This window comes from Lethenteron reissneri, chromosome 14, assembly GCF_015708825.2.
Source record: "Lethenteron reissneri isolate LAM-NWPU_2019-01 chromosome 14, ASM1570882v1, whole genome shotgun sequence".
Lineage (NCBI taxonomy): Eukaryota > Metazoa > Chordata > Hyperoartia > Petromyzontiformes > Petromyzontidae > Lethenteron > Lethenteron reissneri.
In genome coordinates, this window is record NC_083792.1 from 2,313,331 (window position 1) to 2,331,435 (window position 18,105).

Consider the following 18,105-nt stretch of genomic DNA (forward strand, 5'->3'; position numbering starts at 1 on the left):
AGCCTTACATGAGTACCCGGTGCGGCGTGTTAAACGTCAGCGCTGGGGGAGACAAAGCCGGCAGCTTGTGGTGCTGGCCACATCACCTTCCCCTCACGGTGCCGTTCCTGCTTCGAGACGTGCAGTCTAACGGCGCTTAGCCCAGCAGCCTTTGTGCGGGCTGTATGAGAGATGAATGTGTGTTGTGCGTGTGACGGAGAGAGAGGGGGGAGAGAATGAGAGACAGGTGGGGAAGAGACTGGTAAAACTAAAATGTTCCTATATTTTTCAATATAGATATATGTATATAGTGATGTGCTGACATGGCTTGCGAGCGACTGTGTAACGACGCTGTGATATCATCGCACATGTTCAAGGTAAGCTGCGCTCGTGCTTTACCGCACCGTGTGCGTTCCTGTCCGCTTTCCCCCCTCCCCCGCCGCCCGCAGACTTTTTGGACAGCTGCCGTGCAGGCACGCTGCTTGCCGAGTTAGAGGACGAGGATGATTTGCCAGAGCCAGACGAGGAGGACGATGAGAATGAGGACGAGAATCGTGAAGACCAGGAGTTCGAAGAGGTCATGGTGCGTGCGTTTTATATTTTGGTGTCATGTCAAAATGCGGTCCTAGCCAGGTGGCGTTGTGGTTTAAGATTTCACGAATAATCCGAAGGTCGCGAGTTAAAATCCTCGTTGAGGGCTCGTTGCCATCGTCATCTTCATTATTACCTTTGTGGTTCATAAAATAGTGGACCACTTTGTGAGATGGCAACGATTGACCTGTGGAGTAGCTTCCCCCCCCCCCACGCCGTCATGGGAATGTGGAATTACCACCGCTGCCTCGGCGAAAAATGTAGATGAGAACTGTCTTATGCTCGTTATGTATAACTTTGTCTCCCTGTTATGATGTTAATTACCAAGTAAAGTCTGACACTTGCCATATCGAATGCAGATGTCAATATCAGCATAGTGATAATAAAAGGGCACTTTGTTTTTATCTGGAATCAGTAAAATAACTGCCACCTTTAAAGTAGTCAACAGACAGGCCTCTGACATGGCAATGTGGAATTTCCACCACCAGCTCCCAGGGCTGTAACACGACGATGTGAGCTTGCCCTATTTGTATCACCGAATGGAGGGATACTTTGACTTTGGGTGATAACAAAAAGACGGGAACACCTTACAGATACTCTCTTCACAACGACACGAGAGATTGGTGCCAGAAAGATGTGGCACTACTTGAGCACATTGGCACAAGAGAGAGGAAAGTGGAAACAAATGACGAAATGTGCAGTGGACACTTTTACACGCTATCTGGCCATGGATCGTGATGATGATAACGAAAGCGCTTGGCTGTTTACAACATTCTGAATAAACCTTAAATCTTGACTTAAAGCTTTCGTGACTGCAGGAATTCATATTTTTTGCGTCTTTCGGTAAAGTCACGGAGATAGGTTCAAATAATTATTTGTTATTTTTGTTGTTTTCTTTGAACCTATCTACTTGACTACCGAAAGACCTAAAGAATATGAATAAACCTTGTTGAGCGGTTCCGTCTGTAGCGGTGACATTTTCATCTCCGTTTCGTTTTTAGGAGGAGGAGGAATATGAGGTGCGGAGCGGACGCAGACGCATGTGGGATGACGACTTTGTCCTGAAGCGACAGTTCTCCGCCCTTGTTCCGGCCTTTGATCCAAGGCCTGGTCGCACCAACGTTCAGCAAACCACGGATCTTGAAATCCCACCTCCAGGTAACCAATGCAGACGCAGTGCAATCTAGACCTGTGTAATGGTGACAATACAGTAATAACCCGATTTACGTCTCCCCCTTTTACGTCGTTTAGCAAATAACGTCACTTTACTGTATGTACCTATTTATGTTGAACTTCTTTCGCATCGTATGGAGCCATCCGTGCGAATCGGCGGTGCGGGGGAAGGACAACAAACTAAACACTCAAAGTAGTTCTAAAGAATAATACCTGATTTGCGTCGCCTCAACCCACATTTCCATCGCCGACAGCATCATCATCCGTCCTTTCTCGTATCCGTCACCCCCTTGGCCTTGGCCTCCACCCACTACCCTGTCAATGGCTTTCGATTGACGTCGTTTCGATATTCGTCCATCGCACATTTCAGGAACGCATCAACCAATGACGTGAACCTGGGAATTACTGTCATAATAATTTAGAGGCCGTTGGCAAAACACTGCTGGATGAAGGAGGCCCTCCCCTCGTCGTGTCCGCTCATGTTCGGCCAGTGCGGGTTGATGAAGGTTGAGGAGTCGGGGGGGGGGGGGGGTAGCCAGGACCGGTTCAGGTGTCACGTGTCGCTGGTGGACAGCCAATGGGCGGGAATCCAACTCGGGTGGCCTGATTTGTAGCGCATTGCCGCTAACAGCTGTGCCACAAATCCAGCCTTGGGATTGTTTTGCCTGGACGAATTGTGCAGACGGGTGGAGCTGTGATTAGGGAACCTGGGCTCGGTCAAACGAACGGCCGCAAGTAAAAATGTTGGTCGCAGATCGACTTGATACTAATCTCCCTTATTATGCCGCCATATAAATGTGGATTTCATGCCCCAGGTTAAGGGCTGCCGGCGATGATGAATGCTGGCCCACACTGCGATGGCCAATTGAGTTTCATGCTGCACAGAGGTGATAATACCCTAGCCCTACGACGTAGGTATTCACAGTTGTTGTATAGTGCGGGAGCTGTGATAGCGCCATGCGCACGATTTTTTTTTCGTGAATGATATATTGAAGGCTTCTAGAGACGTACAATGGAATTGAGAATGTACACGTACAGCCCCTTTTGTCAGTCCACTGCTGGATGAGGGCCTCCCCATGCCGTGCAGGATGCAGGGGTTATTTGACGTTGCCTTATCCTGGCAGATGATGGGAGTGTAGACGTTGGGTAATAGTAGTGGACAGCAATGAATTTTACCGCACAGCCTCCTGCTGACAGCATAGCACCATAGCAGCCTACGGCACCTGCTCAATGTGTGTGGTGGGCACCCATCAAAGCCTGCCTCGCTTCCCAGATCTGTCGAGATCAGACACGTTCCAGGCGATTTTGGTCATCGGCGTTGAGCGTGTGTGACGTACGCGAGGTGTCGAAGCCGTCACCACAACTCCCTTCGTTTGTCGTTTACAGGCACGCCACACTCCGAGCTGATCGAGGAGATGGAATCGAGCTCGTCTCCACAGCTAGCCATCACTTTGAAAGCCTCGGGCCTGGGAACAACCCAGGATATTGACCTACCCTTCTCGTCTCCCAAAGCCACCATCTTTGCCTGTGTCCAGAAGCTGCTGGAGCAGACGAGCAACGGCGACGTCAAAACGGAAAAACTCAAACGCATCTGGGAGCCCACGTACACGTACGTGTCGACTTGGGCGAGCAAGCCCGTTTCCACCGCTCGCGAGCGTGGCAAGGCGGCCGGCCGGGTGGCGCCGGTGGCGTAGCTTTAATGCCACTAGCTCAAAACTGCCATTGGAGTTGTCAATAATAGCAAAATAGATCGTGCAGCAAAGCCTCACTGGGATCCAAGACGCTTTTTCGGAAGGGTTTATCTTCAATGCCTGTGGAGAGGAAGCCAGAATACGCGGAGTAAACTCGCGACGCGTATGAGGGGGGGCGGGATGACAACGGTCCGCACAGACAGACGGGTTGATGAACCCATCCCTGGGCCACCGCTCACAGCCTAGCCTCGAAGTCTCACAGAAACTACCAATATTTATATGATCCGTCACTAACATGGTTTGTCATCGTTTATTATCACCTAGTAAGGCTTCTCGCTCCGGCTTAACAAAAGATCCCCCGCAACGTTATATTGACTTATTTTGTGATGTAAAGCGATTTGAGTACCTTGTAATTTATTAGAATTATTATCGTGATATATTCAAATGTATGTCATATTCATATTCTTTGGGTCTTTCGGTGTATGTAAGTTAAACTTCTTTCGCACCGTACGTAGCCAACCGTGCTAATCGGAGGTGCGGTTTCTTCCCCCCCCCCGCCTCCGCTCATCGTGACGTGAAGGATCGTGTACAGCGAACTCAAAACGTCGAACAAAGACAAGGACGACGAGGACAAATCCGTGAGTAGCCACGTGCTGGCACGTGTCCTGTGTTTGCTTTACAAGGCAGCTGCGGCATGCCGCGTGACGTCACGCGGGCTCCTGTTCCTCGCCCCCCTCTCGGCACGAGCCGCCAAGCGTGCTCGTGGACACTGATGACTTCGCAGGCCGAGTTGAACTTTCACCGAAGTGTGCCACTCTAGCACCCCTTTCCTTTCTCCACCCCCCACCTTTGGCCATCCTCCCGCCCGGTGGATTTGCCGTCCGCGCACTCCTCGGCTCGCGCCGTCTGTGCGTCGATACGTCGGTCGATGCACGCGCTGTCTGAGATGCGTTTATACGGACGTATATACGCACAGAGACAAAGATCCCCCGTATAGCCTTAACAGACTGTTGGGGCATGTGCTGTTCGTGAGCACCTATGAATGCTGGAAAAGCACACGAGGGGGCGAGTGGCCAACACCATGCTTGACCGCCTTTGTCTCCTTTTTACACGTGTACACGGGCAGACACGTGCGCACGTGCTGCCATGCGCACACGTACTTTACGCAACACCAGCTGCCATTTGTCACCAAGCGACGGTGACATCTCTACAGGAACTGTGCCAGGCTAGCTGCAGTTGGAGGCCGCGTGAAGTGTCGAAGGCTCGCGGGATTTATGGAACAGTCCCAGGTGTTATGGGTTGAATGACCGAGGTGACTATCGGATGGCACTACTTGTGCTTCCCAATTTGCCACCTTGCGCTCCGCTCGTTGCGAGCTTCGCTCCTCTGCCCTCCTTTCTTGTTGGAGGGCGGCTGCCTCCAACTGCCCAGTGGCAGCGTCCTTCACGAGCCTCCTCCACAGAGGCCGATCCTGACACTGCTCGTACCGGTCTTCGGAAAGTCCAATCAACTCCAAATCCTCCCGTAACCACATCAGCCCATCTTTTCTCTCGCCCCTTCCGTTCGGCCAAACAGAAGCTGCTTGGGCATGCGGGATGCGTGACCCAGCCAACGGAGCCTCGCCTCCTGGAGGACCTCACTGATTGGACTGTCCAGATCTTTTGACAATCTCGTAGCTCTTTGTACAATCCAGCATTTTTGAACCCTGGATGGATCGTAGCAGGCCAGCCTGAATGTTTAAAGCTGGTACACCTTTTCCTGTAAAGGGATCCAAGTTTTGTGTAGGGAAGCACGTAGATGTTGGTGTGTATGTGTTCATATGCCGTGTAGTGAGCCTCTTTAAAGGCTGACACAGCACACGGAGGGAGTGGGTGGCCAACACCACAGCCTTTGTTACCCAACACACCAAGTATTCATTTAAGGCCAAGTCGACCTCGGGGAGGGGCCAGGACCGTTTCAACTATTCGCCGCTGTTATTGCTCGTGAGTGGGAATCTAACTCAACACGCGGGTTCGCAGTGCAAAGCGCTAACCACTTCACGGCCGCTCCCCACTCATAGGTGCTCGCTTAACAGCACTTGCTCCACCAGTCTGTTAACAGGCTATATAGGGGATATTTGTCTTTGTGTACAGTATAGCATAGAGGTATGCTATACAACATATACATTTTAGTTCTGGTGTTCTTCTTGGTGGTGCTGGTGGTATTAGTAATGCACAGAAGATTTACACCATCTCTCTTAAGTGTCCCACCATCTCCCATCTCTTTTGAGATCCATCGATCCCAAACATCTCGCAATCCACCAACCTCATCTCTTAGTGCCACAGTAGCGCACAGATGTTTTTGATCGTCGGTGTCGCTCCCCACCGAACGATGGTTTACCGCTCATAAAGTCATGCAGGTGCTGAGATGTTATCTTCTTCACCTGGTACGCAGGAGTTTGTTGGTTCGATACCATACTCAGACGATGCCTATGTATATATGGAGATCGCATGTTCTCTCCCTCCCCTGTGGTGGTCACATGGATTTTGCTCAGTTTTTCCATCCAACTTTTTAAAACATGCGCTTGGATTGTTTTGGCTGTTGCCATAAATTCCCACACACGACGATAAAGCCACTACGATGAGCAATCGTGTGTGGCCAGGTCGCCTCAGAAAAATAGCTTTTAGCTCGGTGGGCTTTACCTGGTAATATAGAATTGTTTAGTATTTGTTGCCCGATACAGCCATTATCACACAACTTTGACTCTCTCTGCCGTCTCGCAGACGTGACAACAATGATCCCCCGTGTAGCCTGTAACAGACTGTAGGGGCAAGTGCTGTTAGCGAGCACCTATGAAGGCCGGCACGGCACACGAGGGGGTGGGTGGCCAGCACCACGCCCGGGGACCGCCTTTGTCTCCCCAGTGGCGATGTTTACACATCGCACCAGGTACTCATTTGAGGCTGAGTCGACCTAGGGGATGCCCAGGACCGGTTCAGATAATCGTCACCGGTGATACGCGCACACACACACACACCGTGCGGACCCCTGCACGTGACTTTAGAAGCAGGCGTCGCCCCTTCTCCTCTTGGCCCCACCCACTTCCTGTTGGTCCCGCCCACTTCCCACTAGTCCCACCCACTTCCCTCTGGCCCTGCCCACTCCCCCGTCAGTCCCACCCCTCCTTCATTGCCACCCACCCCCCCAACCCGCTCACCCACCCACAAACCTGTTGGTCTCCGATTATTTATTTATTTGAGAAAAAAACTACAGAAGTAATTTTTTTTTACAGTTGTCATGCATCTTGGACAGCTTTTATTTGATATCGGTATTCGCGCGGTGTACCTTGTGGACGCGAAATCCTCCGCACAGCAGAGACGCGTACTTGCACGTGGAATATTACCGCTGACCAGATACAGGCAAAAAGTCGTCTCGTCTCTAAGAAATAAGCCAAGACGCAAGATAACGAAAGTAACGCACGAGAGGAGGTCTTGTGGCTCGGTGCCTTTTGACCTTTAGGTGTTGTGAAAAACCGCCAGGTTATGGCACACGCTGCCAGCCCGGCGCGATTGGTAGCGTTCAGGAGCGGTGGTCCGGAAGTCAAGTGATGCGTGGGAGCATTTCGCCCACACTGCATAGGAGTGGTAGTAGCTCTCGCCTCCGATTAGCACAGTTGGCTTAGTACGGTGTGAAAGAAGTTCAGCATACTTACATAGCAGGAGTAAAAGGTGCAGCAGCATCAGCAGTGTCCATCCTCCCAGCGCCAAACCAAGGGGGGTGGTTCCCCTCCTGGTGCAGAGTTCCCTTTCCATCCCCAGCCCTTGACAGCAGCTGTCAACTCTTGCCGTGTTGTTGCCTGTTATTGTTGTCTTCCCCCGTAGGGTTGCTGGTCTGTGGAATATGTGGAGCGCTATCTGGGCACTGATCACCTTCCCAAAAACGAACTCATTACGTTCTTGCAGAAAAGTTGTGACACTCATTTTTTACGGACGTGGAAGTTAACAGGTGCAAGCAAGAACATTCGAAAGAACCGAAATTGCTCGCAGCTAATTTCCGCGTACAAGGTATGAAAATGACTACCGTGTCCTTTATTTAATAACGTCTAAAGCTAGAAGCGACGTAAATAAAACAAACGGCTCCAGCTCTTGTAAATACATTCTTGTACGTAAACGTAGCTGTGTGTGTTTGCCCGGGGGTCGCACGACACGAGCTGTAGGCTTTGTTGTTAGCAAGAAGAGGAAACGTCAGGTTTCATTTGCTATGTGGCGAGCGCACCCCTTGCACTGGAATAAATGCCGATGTCTTACCCAGGGCTTAATTTCTCACTAAATGTTGTTCCGGATCACGAGTCGACAGGAGTAGGCATGTGACTAGGAGCCGCCGTCCAGAGCGAGAGGCAAACTCGACGCGCTGTGCCTGGTGAAAGGGAATTTTTTCTGGCTCGCTGACCCAGACACACCCAACCTGAAATTAAGCCCTGGTGCCAACTAATGTGAATAAGAGAGGCAATTTGTCTGTGTTCGGAACTTTAAAAGGTGTGTAAACGTCACGTCCGGAGATCGTTTCATGACGGTCGGTCGTTTTACCACAGAAAATCCCCCTCTGCGCAAGAGCTCCAAATGAAACCTGTCTTTGTCCCATGTCATGTTGTGATGCCAGTGGTGCAATCAGAATCTACTGGATTGGGGGTATAAAAGCAAAAAAACAAACAAAGAAAAGATCAAATTATCGTAATCGAGCCGGGTTGCACCTTGGGTCGCGTCAACGAGCGACCCTGCTTGGTCATCTTCAGCCGAGCGCGTGTCGGGACCTGTGAAATGCAGAGGTTGACCGAAACCCTCGGTCAGCCTCTGCTCCTCAACGGGAAGTTGCTGCTTCTCCACAACTGCCCCCCCCCACCCACCGTCTGGAATTCCCTACCGCAAAGCACCGTGTTCACACCGCCAAATCCCCTCACTCTGTTCCAAGTCCCGGGTCCTCCTCCTCCTACTATGTTTGTCTCTCTGCGAAATCCTTGAGCATACCCTCACCAAACCGTCCCTCTTGCTTCTCTTTGCTCTAGCTTCCTACCCCCCTCCCCTCTCCAAAACCCTCACAGTGCCTTCTCCTAAACAAGCACTTCTTACTGCCAGTCCCACTGACACACGGGTGCCCCCCTTCCCCTATTTGTTACGCTGTCCTAATAGGGGCGCCATGGTGGTGAGATGTTAACTACCTCGTCTGGTATGCAGGCTGTGGGTTCCATCCCGAACCTGATTGCCTGTTGTATATTTGGAGTTTGCATGTTCTCCCCGTGGTTGCGTGGATTTCTCTCCGGGTCCTCCAGTTTTTCCCCTCTGCATTTAGAATCAACATGCGTTCTGGATATTTGGCTGCTATCAATTTGCACGTGATGATAAGCCCCTGGATTGCTCTATCATTTGTGGCCAGTTCACTTCTGAAAAGAGCTACATAGCTCAGTGGGCTTTACCTGGTCAAATAAAAATAGGTTATAGTTTTTTATAAACGGTTTCATTCAACGCTTTAGTAATGTCAAAGTGTGCTGGGTGACAGTGCTGATGCATGCTTCATGCCATCCCTCGCTCGCATCGTTAAAGCTGCTGACCGGTGGGCAACCTTTGCCCCATTGTGCCTTTTGCGTGCGCACGGTGGTAGTACATCGGTTCGCACGCCGTCCCTCTAATCCACCAACCTGGGTTCGGTTCCCGGCCACGGGTAACCGTCGGTGGCGAGCGCCGTCTAAACCTGCTCTGCGCCCTCCCTGGTCACCTGGTGGCGCAGTATGCAAACAGCGGCACTGGCCCCCCCCGATGGCTTTTGTCGTTCGCCAAGCCTGCTTTTAACCTCTCGCATGCAGCGCTGAAATATTGTTGCACGTGCTTTCGGTGGTCAGGTCTGGAAGATCTGTACATGGCAGCAATGTGCATTCACTCAGAAATGATGACTTATCAATTGCTTTATGTCATGAAACGATAACCGTCTTGTACAAGGTATAGTTCCAGGTCTCTCGCACGAAGGGCGGCGTCCAAAGGGTTAAGAGGCACCCAATAGTCGTACCGGCGCTCCACCGCTTGCTGCAGCCGTGTTGATGAGTGGCGCTCGCGAAAGGCGATCAAGGCGGTGTCGTGCGGCATTGAGGGATGACCGCCCGCCCGACTTGTGACGTTTCTCTTCGTTCTAGGAGTTTTGTGGGCAGACGTACAGGACGTGCCCTGCGTCCCACAAGCCCGCCGTGCGGCTGCACGACAATCAGATCTTAAGTCTTCCCTGTGAGCAGCCTCAGGCCAAGGCTGGCTCTAGTCAGAACATGTGCGCGGTGGAGGACGTCCTGCAGCTCCTGCGAGTTCTCTACAGCATCGCCAAGGACCCCTACTCCAGCTGCAGCCACGGCATGGGTGAGCGTCACGTGGCGGGCATGGAAAACCTGGCCATGCGGCGCCGTGGCCAGGATGGGGGTGGAGGGACCTCCTTCTTACTAAGGGCCGAATCGAGCTTTCCGCACGTCACGCGCACACCCCGGCTTTGTCCATTGATTGAATAAAAATAGACGCTTGTGGACCCGAGCATAAAGGGGAGACCCTTGAACTGACAATGTTCCCCTCGAGTACCGGATTTGTTCGGCCTGAGACACTTGCGGTGACGTCTGTGTTGTAGGCAGTCGGGCTCACGTGGCTGTGGGCCGGAGAAAATGTTCAGTGGGAAGATAATGGCAAAGGTGATTGGGCACAGTGCCGGCCACATCACTCCTTCGTGTGCCATGCATTGCTTGTTATGCTGCTGCACGTGGTAGCCTGTGACCCAGCACTGTGGAGGCAGCAGCAAGGGCTGGTGGGTCACACAAATGTGAAAATCCCTTCCCGAGGGTGTCAAAGAGGTACCACACCCTGGCTCCCCAGGAGAAGGCAGTACAGCAGTTGGACTAATTTCCATCAGTTCCCATCCGTATGGGGGATTGTGTTATAGTTATTTAACTATAACACGATAAAATAATTGATAAAGTTATTTTAGTTTAGATTTTATTCCGGTTAATTGGCTAAAAGTGTCTTAAAATAAAAACCCAATGCAGGATCTTCCTGAAAGGGACTCCTACAACTCAGTGTGGCTTTCCTGGAGAAATAAAGAAGTAAGATAAAAGATTTGTATTATTATTACTCAGTGATTGCCTGAGAGGCTTTGCCGCAGCCAGACTGTCAGCATAAAAGTATTTGATTTGTAAATAAAATTCCAAATAAACACGTGCATGTACAGTGCTTGTCAATCCACTGCTGGATGAAGGCCATTTCGCACCGTGGGAGGTGTTTGACCATACTTCGCCATGCTGGTCAGTGTGATGCATTGAAGGCAGGGAGATCGTGCACATCGTGAGTGATTTTAGAATTGGAATCAATATTTACACTGGAGGAATCTAATGAGCTTTAAGATGTCTAGTAGGGGAAAGGTAAGCAAATCACAAAAAAATTTATACAAATAAAACTTAAATTATTTAATACTCTTTGGTTCGTTCGGTAAAGTCACGTAGGCATTTGCCAGAATTCTGGCAAATTTGTTTACACGACAAACCTTACTGGCTGTCGGGTGGTAGTGGGTTACGACACATTTTTACTTACCCGATCTAACCCGAAAACTTTTCTCATTAATGATATTGGTCGCAAAAGCCAACGCGTTAAACAGACGATCTCTTGGTGATGTGGGTTAAGGGCGGCGCGCTCCGAGCCGTTTAATGCGAGCGCCAACGCTTCGTCGTCGCGTGTTCAGGGACTTTGGTTTTTCTGTGCCAGAAATGTGTCCACGTTCTTTTTCTCACGGAATGTTTCGTCTCCTCAGAAGGTCTCGGCCAGAGCTTCAACGTGTCTGCGGAAGAATTCGCGAGCAAGAAGTTAACGACCAAAATATTGCAACAAATCGAGGTACGCGATATTCACTCCTCCCCCCCCACCCCCTCCCCCGGTTTGTTCTGTGCAGAGTCGTCAACATTTGTCGCCTGACAGAGAGGAGGGTCCCGCCATAGCAATGTGCAATTTCCACCATTGGCTCGAGGCCAGCAGCCAAGAAGGATTAGTAGTCCCTCCATATCATTGGAGCAGGGAGGTGCATTTTAGTGATTTAATTGATTTATAAGTATTATTTCATTATTTTATTATTATTATTCTATTATTATTTTTTACCTACGTGACTTTACCGAAAAAACCTAAGAGTATGAGGTGCATTTTATTTTAGTTTCTGTTCATTGCAAAAAATATTCCTCGTAAAAAAATAAAAAAATGTGTTATAATTTTATTTTATTTTGTTTACGTGAATGTTTGAAGTAGTCAATAGTATTTTTTTGTTATAAAAATTTTTGATTGTGTTTAAATAACACTTCTTAGTGTTTAGAGGGTGGCTTTATTAGTACCGATTACGCAAGGTTTCAGAAATTACTCGATCCGTATGTGTGTTTATTGAACTTCTTTTGTGCCGTTCGTAGCCAACCGTGCTAATCGGAGGTGCGGGGCAATCCGTGAGGGGTCTGTTCAAAGTAACATCGTCTGGGGACTTTATTATTTGATTCCGTTTTTAAATCAACAAATATTTGATTTAACTTGAGAAATAACAGCGCAATGTTGTGACTGTGTATCATGATCTGTAGGCTGTGTATCATGATCTGTTGGCCACGTCTTCACATTAACCCAAGTTGCTGACATGATCCATTGCACCTTTTCAAATGTTCAGATAGAACAATCAACACTCGATGTACGAAACGCACCGTACAGACGAGGCGACGAAATCAATTCACACATCAAACGTTGACTTCGACCGTGACCAGTTCGCCGAGTCACGCTGAGGAGCGGGTGAATCGCTACACGCCCGCTTTGTCAGCCGGCCGCCGGTCTCACCCGCCCGCCCGTCTCTGTCCGCAGGAGCCGCTGGCGCTAACGAGCGGCGCGTTGCCCGACTGGTGCGAGCAGCTGACCAGCAAGTGCCCCTTCCTCATCCCCTTCGAGACGCGGCAGCTCTTCTTCACATGCACCGCGTTCGGCGTGTCGAGGCGAGTGCGCTTGGCCCACCGTCGCCCCGCGGAGATCCGCGTCGTGGCGCGCAGCAGTAGCTGCTCGCCCCCCCCATCCCCGCGTTCGTGGTGTCATCGCCGCTACACGAAGCTGGTAGCCGTAGTTGTGCAGACTCGGAGGGGTCCCACACCGCTGGGACCTCGAGGAGGTTCCCTTTTGCCACGACTGTCAGTTTCGAGTCAAGACGGTAGATTGTTATTGACCTGTCTGTGATGGGGGTCTTAATACACTTAGCCCAGGGGGGTTGGCAACCAAAATAACAAGAAGAGACATTTTTTTTTGAATTCGGTAAAAAAAAAAACCCGTTTTATATTTAAAAAGCTGCAGTGCGTGTGAATGCGCGAGACGGTGGTTCTTCATAAATAACGTCACGAAGCAGTCCTTAAAAAGAGCCACAGCTTGCCGATGCCTGCACTAGACCAGCAGTGGCCATTACGTGGATTGCTAAATAATGAAATATTTTTTGCGGATCTCGGGGAAAATCTGTACGGAACTCTTCAACATAAGCTGACAACGTTGCCAAGTAAAAAAAATCCCCGACTAAAAATTCGTATATGAAAATAACTAAATAATTACTTCTACCAATAGATGGCGATAGTACTTTGTCTTGTGTTTGTCGGTCATTGCCTTCTGGTGGATCGCAGACCCTGTTGTGATTCGCCAGAATGGATCACAGCGCCTGGTGGATTGGCCATGGCAGCACTAGACTGTCACATTGGTCTCTCGAGACCGAGCAGTTCCCAACCTTTTTGCCTGTGCGGGGAACCCCTTTTCAACCTCCAGACATTTTGCGGACCACCCACATGCTGCTGCTTTTTCTACACACACCGTTATGTGTGGAAATATCACGCAATTACTAAGACACGATCTGCGCTCGGTGATGATTTTTAATGCACCCACCTTAAATTGTAAAAAATAAATTTTGTTCCCTCAAGAAATACTTTTGCGGAGCGTAGCAGAACATGTGCGAGAGCGTGATTTATATTAATGGTGCTGTCTCGCTGTCTTCAAAGATAGGTTGGGGCGATGGCAGTTTTAGCCTTTAAATCTGATTCCGCCGTGGATCCAGAGCGAGCGTGAGTGTCGTGGCAGCGTTGCCTGCGTTGACCGCGAGTGACGTGCGGCGGCGATGGCGGTGCGGTGAGTGGGGCCATGCCGTGGATCCAGAACGAGCGCGGGTGTGGCGGCGTTGCCTGTGTTGACCGTGAGTGACGTGCGGCGGCCGTGCTGTGCGCAGGGCTGTGGTGTGGATCCAGAACAAGCGCGAGTCGGCCGTTGACCGCACGCGCGTGAGCTCGTCGGCGCGCCGCGACGACCCCAACGAGTTCCGCGTGGGGCGGCTCAAGCACGAGCGGGTGAAGGTTCCGCGCGGCGAGTCCCTCATGGACTGGGCCGAGAACGTCATGCAGGTTCACGCGGAGCGCAAGTCCGTGTTGGAGGTACGGTGCAAACCCGCGTGACCCCCCCACCAAACCCCCTGCCAGTACACGACATTATTAGCTGCGGACCTGTGTGGTTGTGTGTTTGTCACGAGTGTCGTATGTTTGTATGTGGATCTTCTTTCACACCGTACGTAGCCAACCGTGCTAATTGGTGCTGTGGGTGGCGGACAACAAACTAAACACAAAAAAGCAGTTCTAAAGAAATGAGTTTGTCAAGTGACATGATGATGATTTAAAAGTGCATAGGTCCAGTGGCTTCCTAATATCCAACGGAAGAGCATTCCAGGCGGCCACAGGAGCGCATCTGGAAGCGAGCAATGCGGTGGCCGTCTTTGTTTGATGACTCCGTGTTTAAACATGAGTCTTATGTTTAAACGCTGTCGAAGTGCAGGCTTGAAGGTATACAACGTCAAGGGGCCAGCAAACATACAGGGCCACCAGCAACAATTCTGGCAACTGCCTGATGTAACTCGTAGTGGAAACGTCTGTGTCCAATTGATCGTTAAACGTTGTGCAGACCGTTGTGCAACACACCGGTCGCGTTCTGAAGCGGTGATGAATTGGCCACGTTTTGTTCCACGTGACAGTTTTAGGAATTGATCGTGTCGTGGGGTGGATGGAGGGTATCGACACACATTTTACTCGCGCGTTTCGACCCAGAAATGAGTTGCGGATCACGACGTTGTTTGCGAAAGCCGACTCGTCTTTAAAGCACCGTCAGAGTTATAATATATCAGATTTAACACATTTGGTGAATTCAGCAAGGTTATTATAAGTGCTTGTGGGGGGGAGGGGAGGAAGAGACGATGACAAGAGGAGAGAATTCCAAAGTAGAGCTGTGCAAGGCGAAGAAGCAGAGGGGGAGAAGAGCGAGATGACCAGCAGCTCGGTACTTGAACGCAGTGCGGATCAGACAGTAGGGGGCAGAGTTCTTCATTGCAAGGCCCGGGGGCCACTGGTGGCCCCTGGTGGCCTTTAGTGCGGTCCCCTGACGTGCGGCCCCCCGACACAATACACAACAACACGTGAACACACCCCCGTCGTGCTGTTGTCAAACCCCAACGGTTTCAGTGTGATGACTTGTCGGCGAACGTGCCCCCCGCCTCCGCTGAAAATGAATGAAGAACACTGCTGTGAACTGTCTCCAGGAAGTGGGCACCAGCGGCTCCACCCCTCCCTCCTCTGCCGCCACTTCGCTGCTGCGTGGCGATGATGAATTTGTTGCAATTCTGGTTCACTCCCTTGTTTGTCTTCTTGCCTGTGTGTTCTGCTCTGCCCGTTTTTTTTTTTACTTACCCCGCCTCACTTGTTTGCGTCTTGTGCACACTGCGTTTTAATTTCGCGATCGATTTCGTCTTGCTGATGCCGTCTGTCTGACCCATGAGCCTACGGGAATAATAAGCACGAATCTTCCACAAACATAACACGATAGAGAATATAACGTAACAATTCAGTGAGTGCACTTTGACTTATGATTCCTTTTTGATCATTCTCTCAATCAATTGTTACGTGTCTGCGAGACCACCAACTTACAGGAGTAAACATACATGTGCCATGTCAACAGTTCGAGAACTTTAAATTGTTGATATTCTACGCAGCTACACAATAAACATCCTCGTCCCATGCTGCAGGCCACTGGCCCAATGTTAAGAATGACATTGGACTGGTGGCCAGCATAATGGACGATAGAAACTAGTTTTTACCAAGGTACAAAACCTCGTTTTATAGCCTAATTATAATTCCCTCCCATCGTCTCTTTTCACCGGACTCTTAAAATCATGCTCAATTCAAGAAACGTTGACTTCCTTATCTGTAACGTCCTTGTTTTGTTCCTGTGTTCTTCGCAAATGGGTTCCCAAAAATACAACTGTACATTTAGTAATATCCATATAAATGTTTGATGCGGGCCAACATCCCCCCCCCGCCCCCCCGCCACCTGCCCCTCTGCCCCCCCACCCCCCATGACCACGGATAATCGAGAATTGGGTGTAATCAGTGCACAGAGAACGCGTCTCAAAAATCAGTCTTGAGGGCGCCGTGGGGGCAAAGAGTTTCTGAGCTGTGCCGCCGTCTGTCAACTCGCTCCGTTTCTCCAGGTGGAGTTCATTGGCGAGGAGGGCACGGGACTGGGACCCACGCTGGAATTCTACGCCCTTGTGGCCGCAGAGTTCCAGAGGAAGAGCCTGGGCATGTGGCTGTGCGACGACGACCTTGCCAATGCTCAGAACCTGGTAGGTGCCCACCCACCCCCCCTCCCGCGTCCTGTGCCCACCGTTAATAATTTCCCGCACGCAAAAGGCGTCTTGACAAAGCGGCGGTGGATGCTGCTGCTTGGTTCGGGGAACGACAAATGAAGAAGTCTTGCAGAGGGCAAAGCAACGTCGTCGGCTTAGAAAGTTTACAGCGATAAGAAGGGCAACGCTTATGGGGCCTGCGGTCAGACCCCCGGGGGTGAGCTTCGCGAAATCTTGCGCAACTTTCTGCTGGTGAGATTGAGGGCAAAAAAAAAATGGAAAGGGAGAAAGACGTGAGCATCGTGTGGTTAACGCACTTTAAAGTGCTATGGGTTGGCAAGGAACAGACAAAGCATGGCACTTTGCAAGAAAACGAGGGACAGGAATGGATTGAGATCCAAGACTGGACCCCCCGCAATGGGAATGACATGTGTGATGACGCTGTAGTCACTACTCCGGCTGGATAGCACCGTGGTTAAGTCGTTTTGAGTCGCGAGTGGAAAGTTTGCGAGTTCCAATCGCTGTCGGGAATGAGCTCTGGAGTCGTGCCTATAGGGTTTGATGTGCCGAGCGAGGGCTCTGTGGGATGTCGGCTCTGGTTATTTGTCCGAGGTAATCAAAGAAGCCTTCGTGCTCAAATGACATCGGCGCAGTGTTAAGCTCCATTGGCAGCGCAGAGCTATTGATGGAAATTCCACATTCCCATGGTGGGGCCAGTGTTGAATTCCCACAAACGGGTATTTATTTTATTGACTGCGGAAAGAATGATTATTGGTTCAGTCAACCCCAGAGCAGGATTTTAACTTGAAACCATCCAATTGCGAGTCTCCACGCTCGTAATGCCACCACCGTCTGCACGGTTACTCGTCACTTTTTTGGGTGCCACTAACAGAAGCCTACTTATTTTAAGTGTTGGGCTTGCGTCGTATTTAACATTGTAGTGAATATGGTAGCAGTCGGCAGTGGCTTCCGGGGGGTAACGCGAAAGAACCCATTGCATACAACGTACAAATCTCACAGCGTCAATGTTTACACGTTCAATTCGACGTGCGCATCACAAGCTGAAGCGAAGGATAGTAATCCATGGAATCACTGGATCCGTTACGCCTCAACTTAAAACGACGACGATGATGATGACGACAACGTTGACACTGTGAGCTCGTAATATATCCACCGCGGTCGGTCGCTCACCGCTGTTGTTCCCCCCCCCCCACCACCTCTCTCAACATCAGCAGGTGGACCTCGGCGACGGCGTGAAACCGCAGGGCTTCTACGTGCAGCACCTGAGCGGCCTCTTCCCGGCGCCGCTCCCGCAGGACAGCGAAGAGGTGGAGCGCGTCGTCAAGCTCTTCTTCTTCCTCGGCATCTTCCTCGCCAAGTGCGTGCAGGACAACCGCCTCGTGGACATCCCCCTGTCGCGGCCCTTCTTCAGGCTCATGTGCAACGGCGACATCAGCGGCGCGGCGTGCAAGCCGCTGTACGAGCACGGCGACCCGCACGACGGCGACCTCCAGCCGTGCGAGGTGGCGTCCGAGGCGTCGCTCGAGGAGGGTCCCCCCGACACGCTGTCGGTCGGCAGCCTGGAGGACGACTGCAAGTCCGAGTTCATTCTGGACCCGCCGAAGCCGCGTGCTCCCGCGTGGTTCCACGGCATCCTGGGCTGGGAGGACCTGGCGGTCATTAACCCTCACCGCGCGCGCTTCCTCAAGGAGCTCAAGGAGCTGGCGATCAAGCGGAAGCAGATCCTCGGCAACAGGTCCCTGTCGGAGGACGAGCGCAACACCATGCTGCAGGAGCTCATGCTCAACAACTCGACGGGCACGGGAACTCCGGTGGCCATTGAAGACCTTGGGTACGAGATGCGTTTTTTAAAAGTTGTTTGTGTCTCTCGCGGTGCCCGGTTGCATTCGCCGTTACGTTCGCGGTTTGGCGTTTAAGGCGGTGCGGTGGAGGGGGGCATCGTTCTCCA

The 18,105-nt window shown here is 51.1% G+C and overlaps 1 protein-coding gene across 16 annotated transcripts in view; it reads left to right on the plus strand.

The window, feature by feature from the left end:
- Positions 1 to 18,105, plus strand: part of HECTD1 (HECT domain E3 ubiquitin protein ligase 1) — an 83,277-nt gene that overhangs the window by 55,686 nt on the left and 9,486 nt on the right. For 13 of the 16 annotated variants that reach the window (XM_061551247.1, XM_061551252.1, XM_061551257.1 and 10 more), the window contains 11 exons: positions 429 to 562; positions 1,572 to 1,728; positions 3,130 to 3,352; positions 4,015 to 4,072; positions 7,295 to 7,477; positions 9,595 to 9,808; positions 11,238 to 11,320; positions 12,311 to 12,438; positions 13,698 to 13,899; positions 15,999 to 16,133; positions 17,369 to 17,988. In XM_061551247.1, coding sequence (XP_061407231.1) covers positions 429 to 562; positions 1,572 to 1,728; positions 3,130 to 3,352; positions 4,015 to 4,072; positions 7,295 to 7,477; positions 9,595 to 9,808; positions 11,238 to 11,320; positions 12,311 to 12,438; positions 13,698 to 13,899; positions 15,999 to 16,133; positions 17,369 to 17,988 — 2,137 coding nt within the window. The remainder of the gene's footprint in view (positions 1 to 428; positions 563 to 1,571; positions 1,729 to 3,129; positions 3,353 to 4,014; positions 4,073 to 7,294; positions 7,478 to 9,594; positions 9,809 to 11,237; positions 11,321 to 12,310; positions 12,439 to 13,697; positions 13,900 to 15,998; positions 16,134 to 17,368; positions 17,989 to 18,105) is intronic. The other 3 variants (XM_061551250.1, XM_061551249.1, XM_061551261.1) reach the window with 3 other exon arrangements.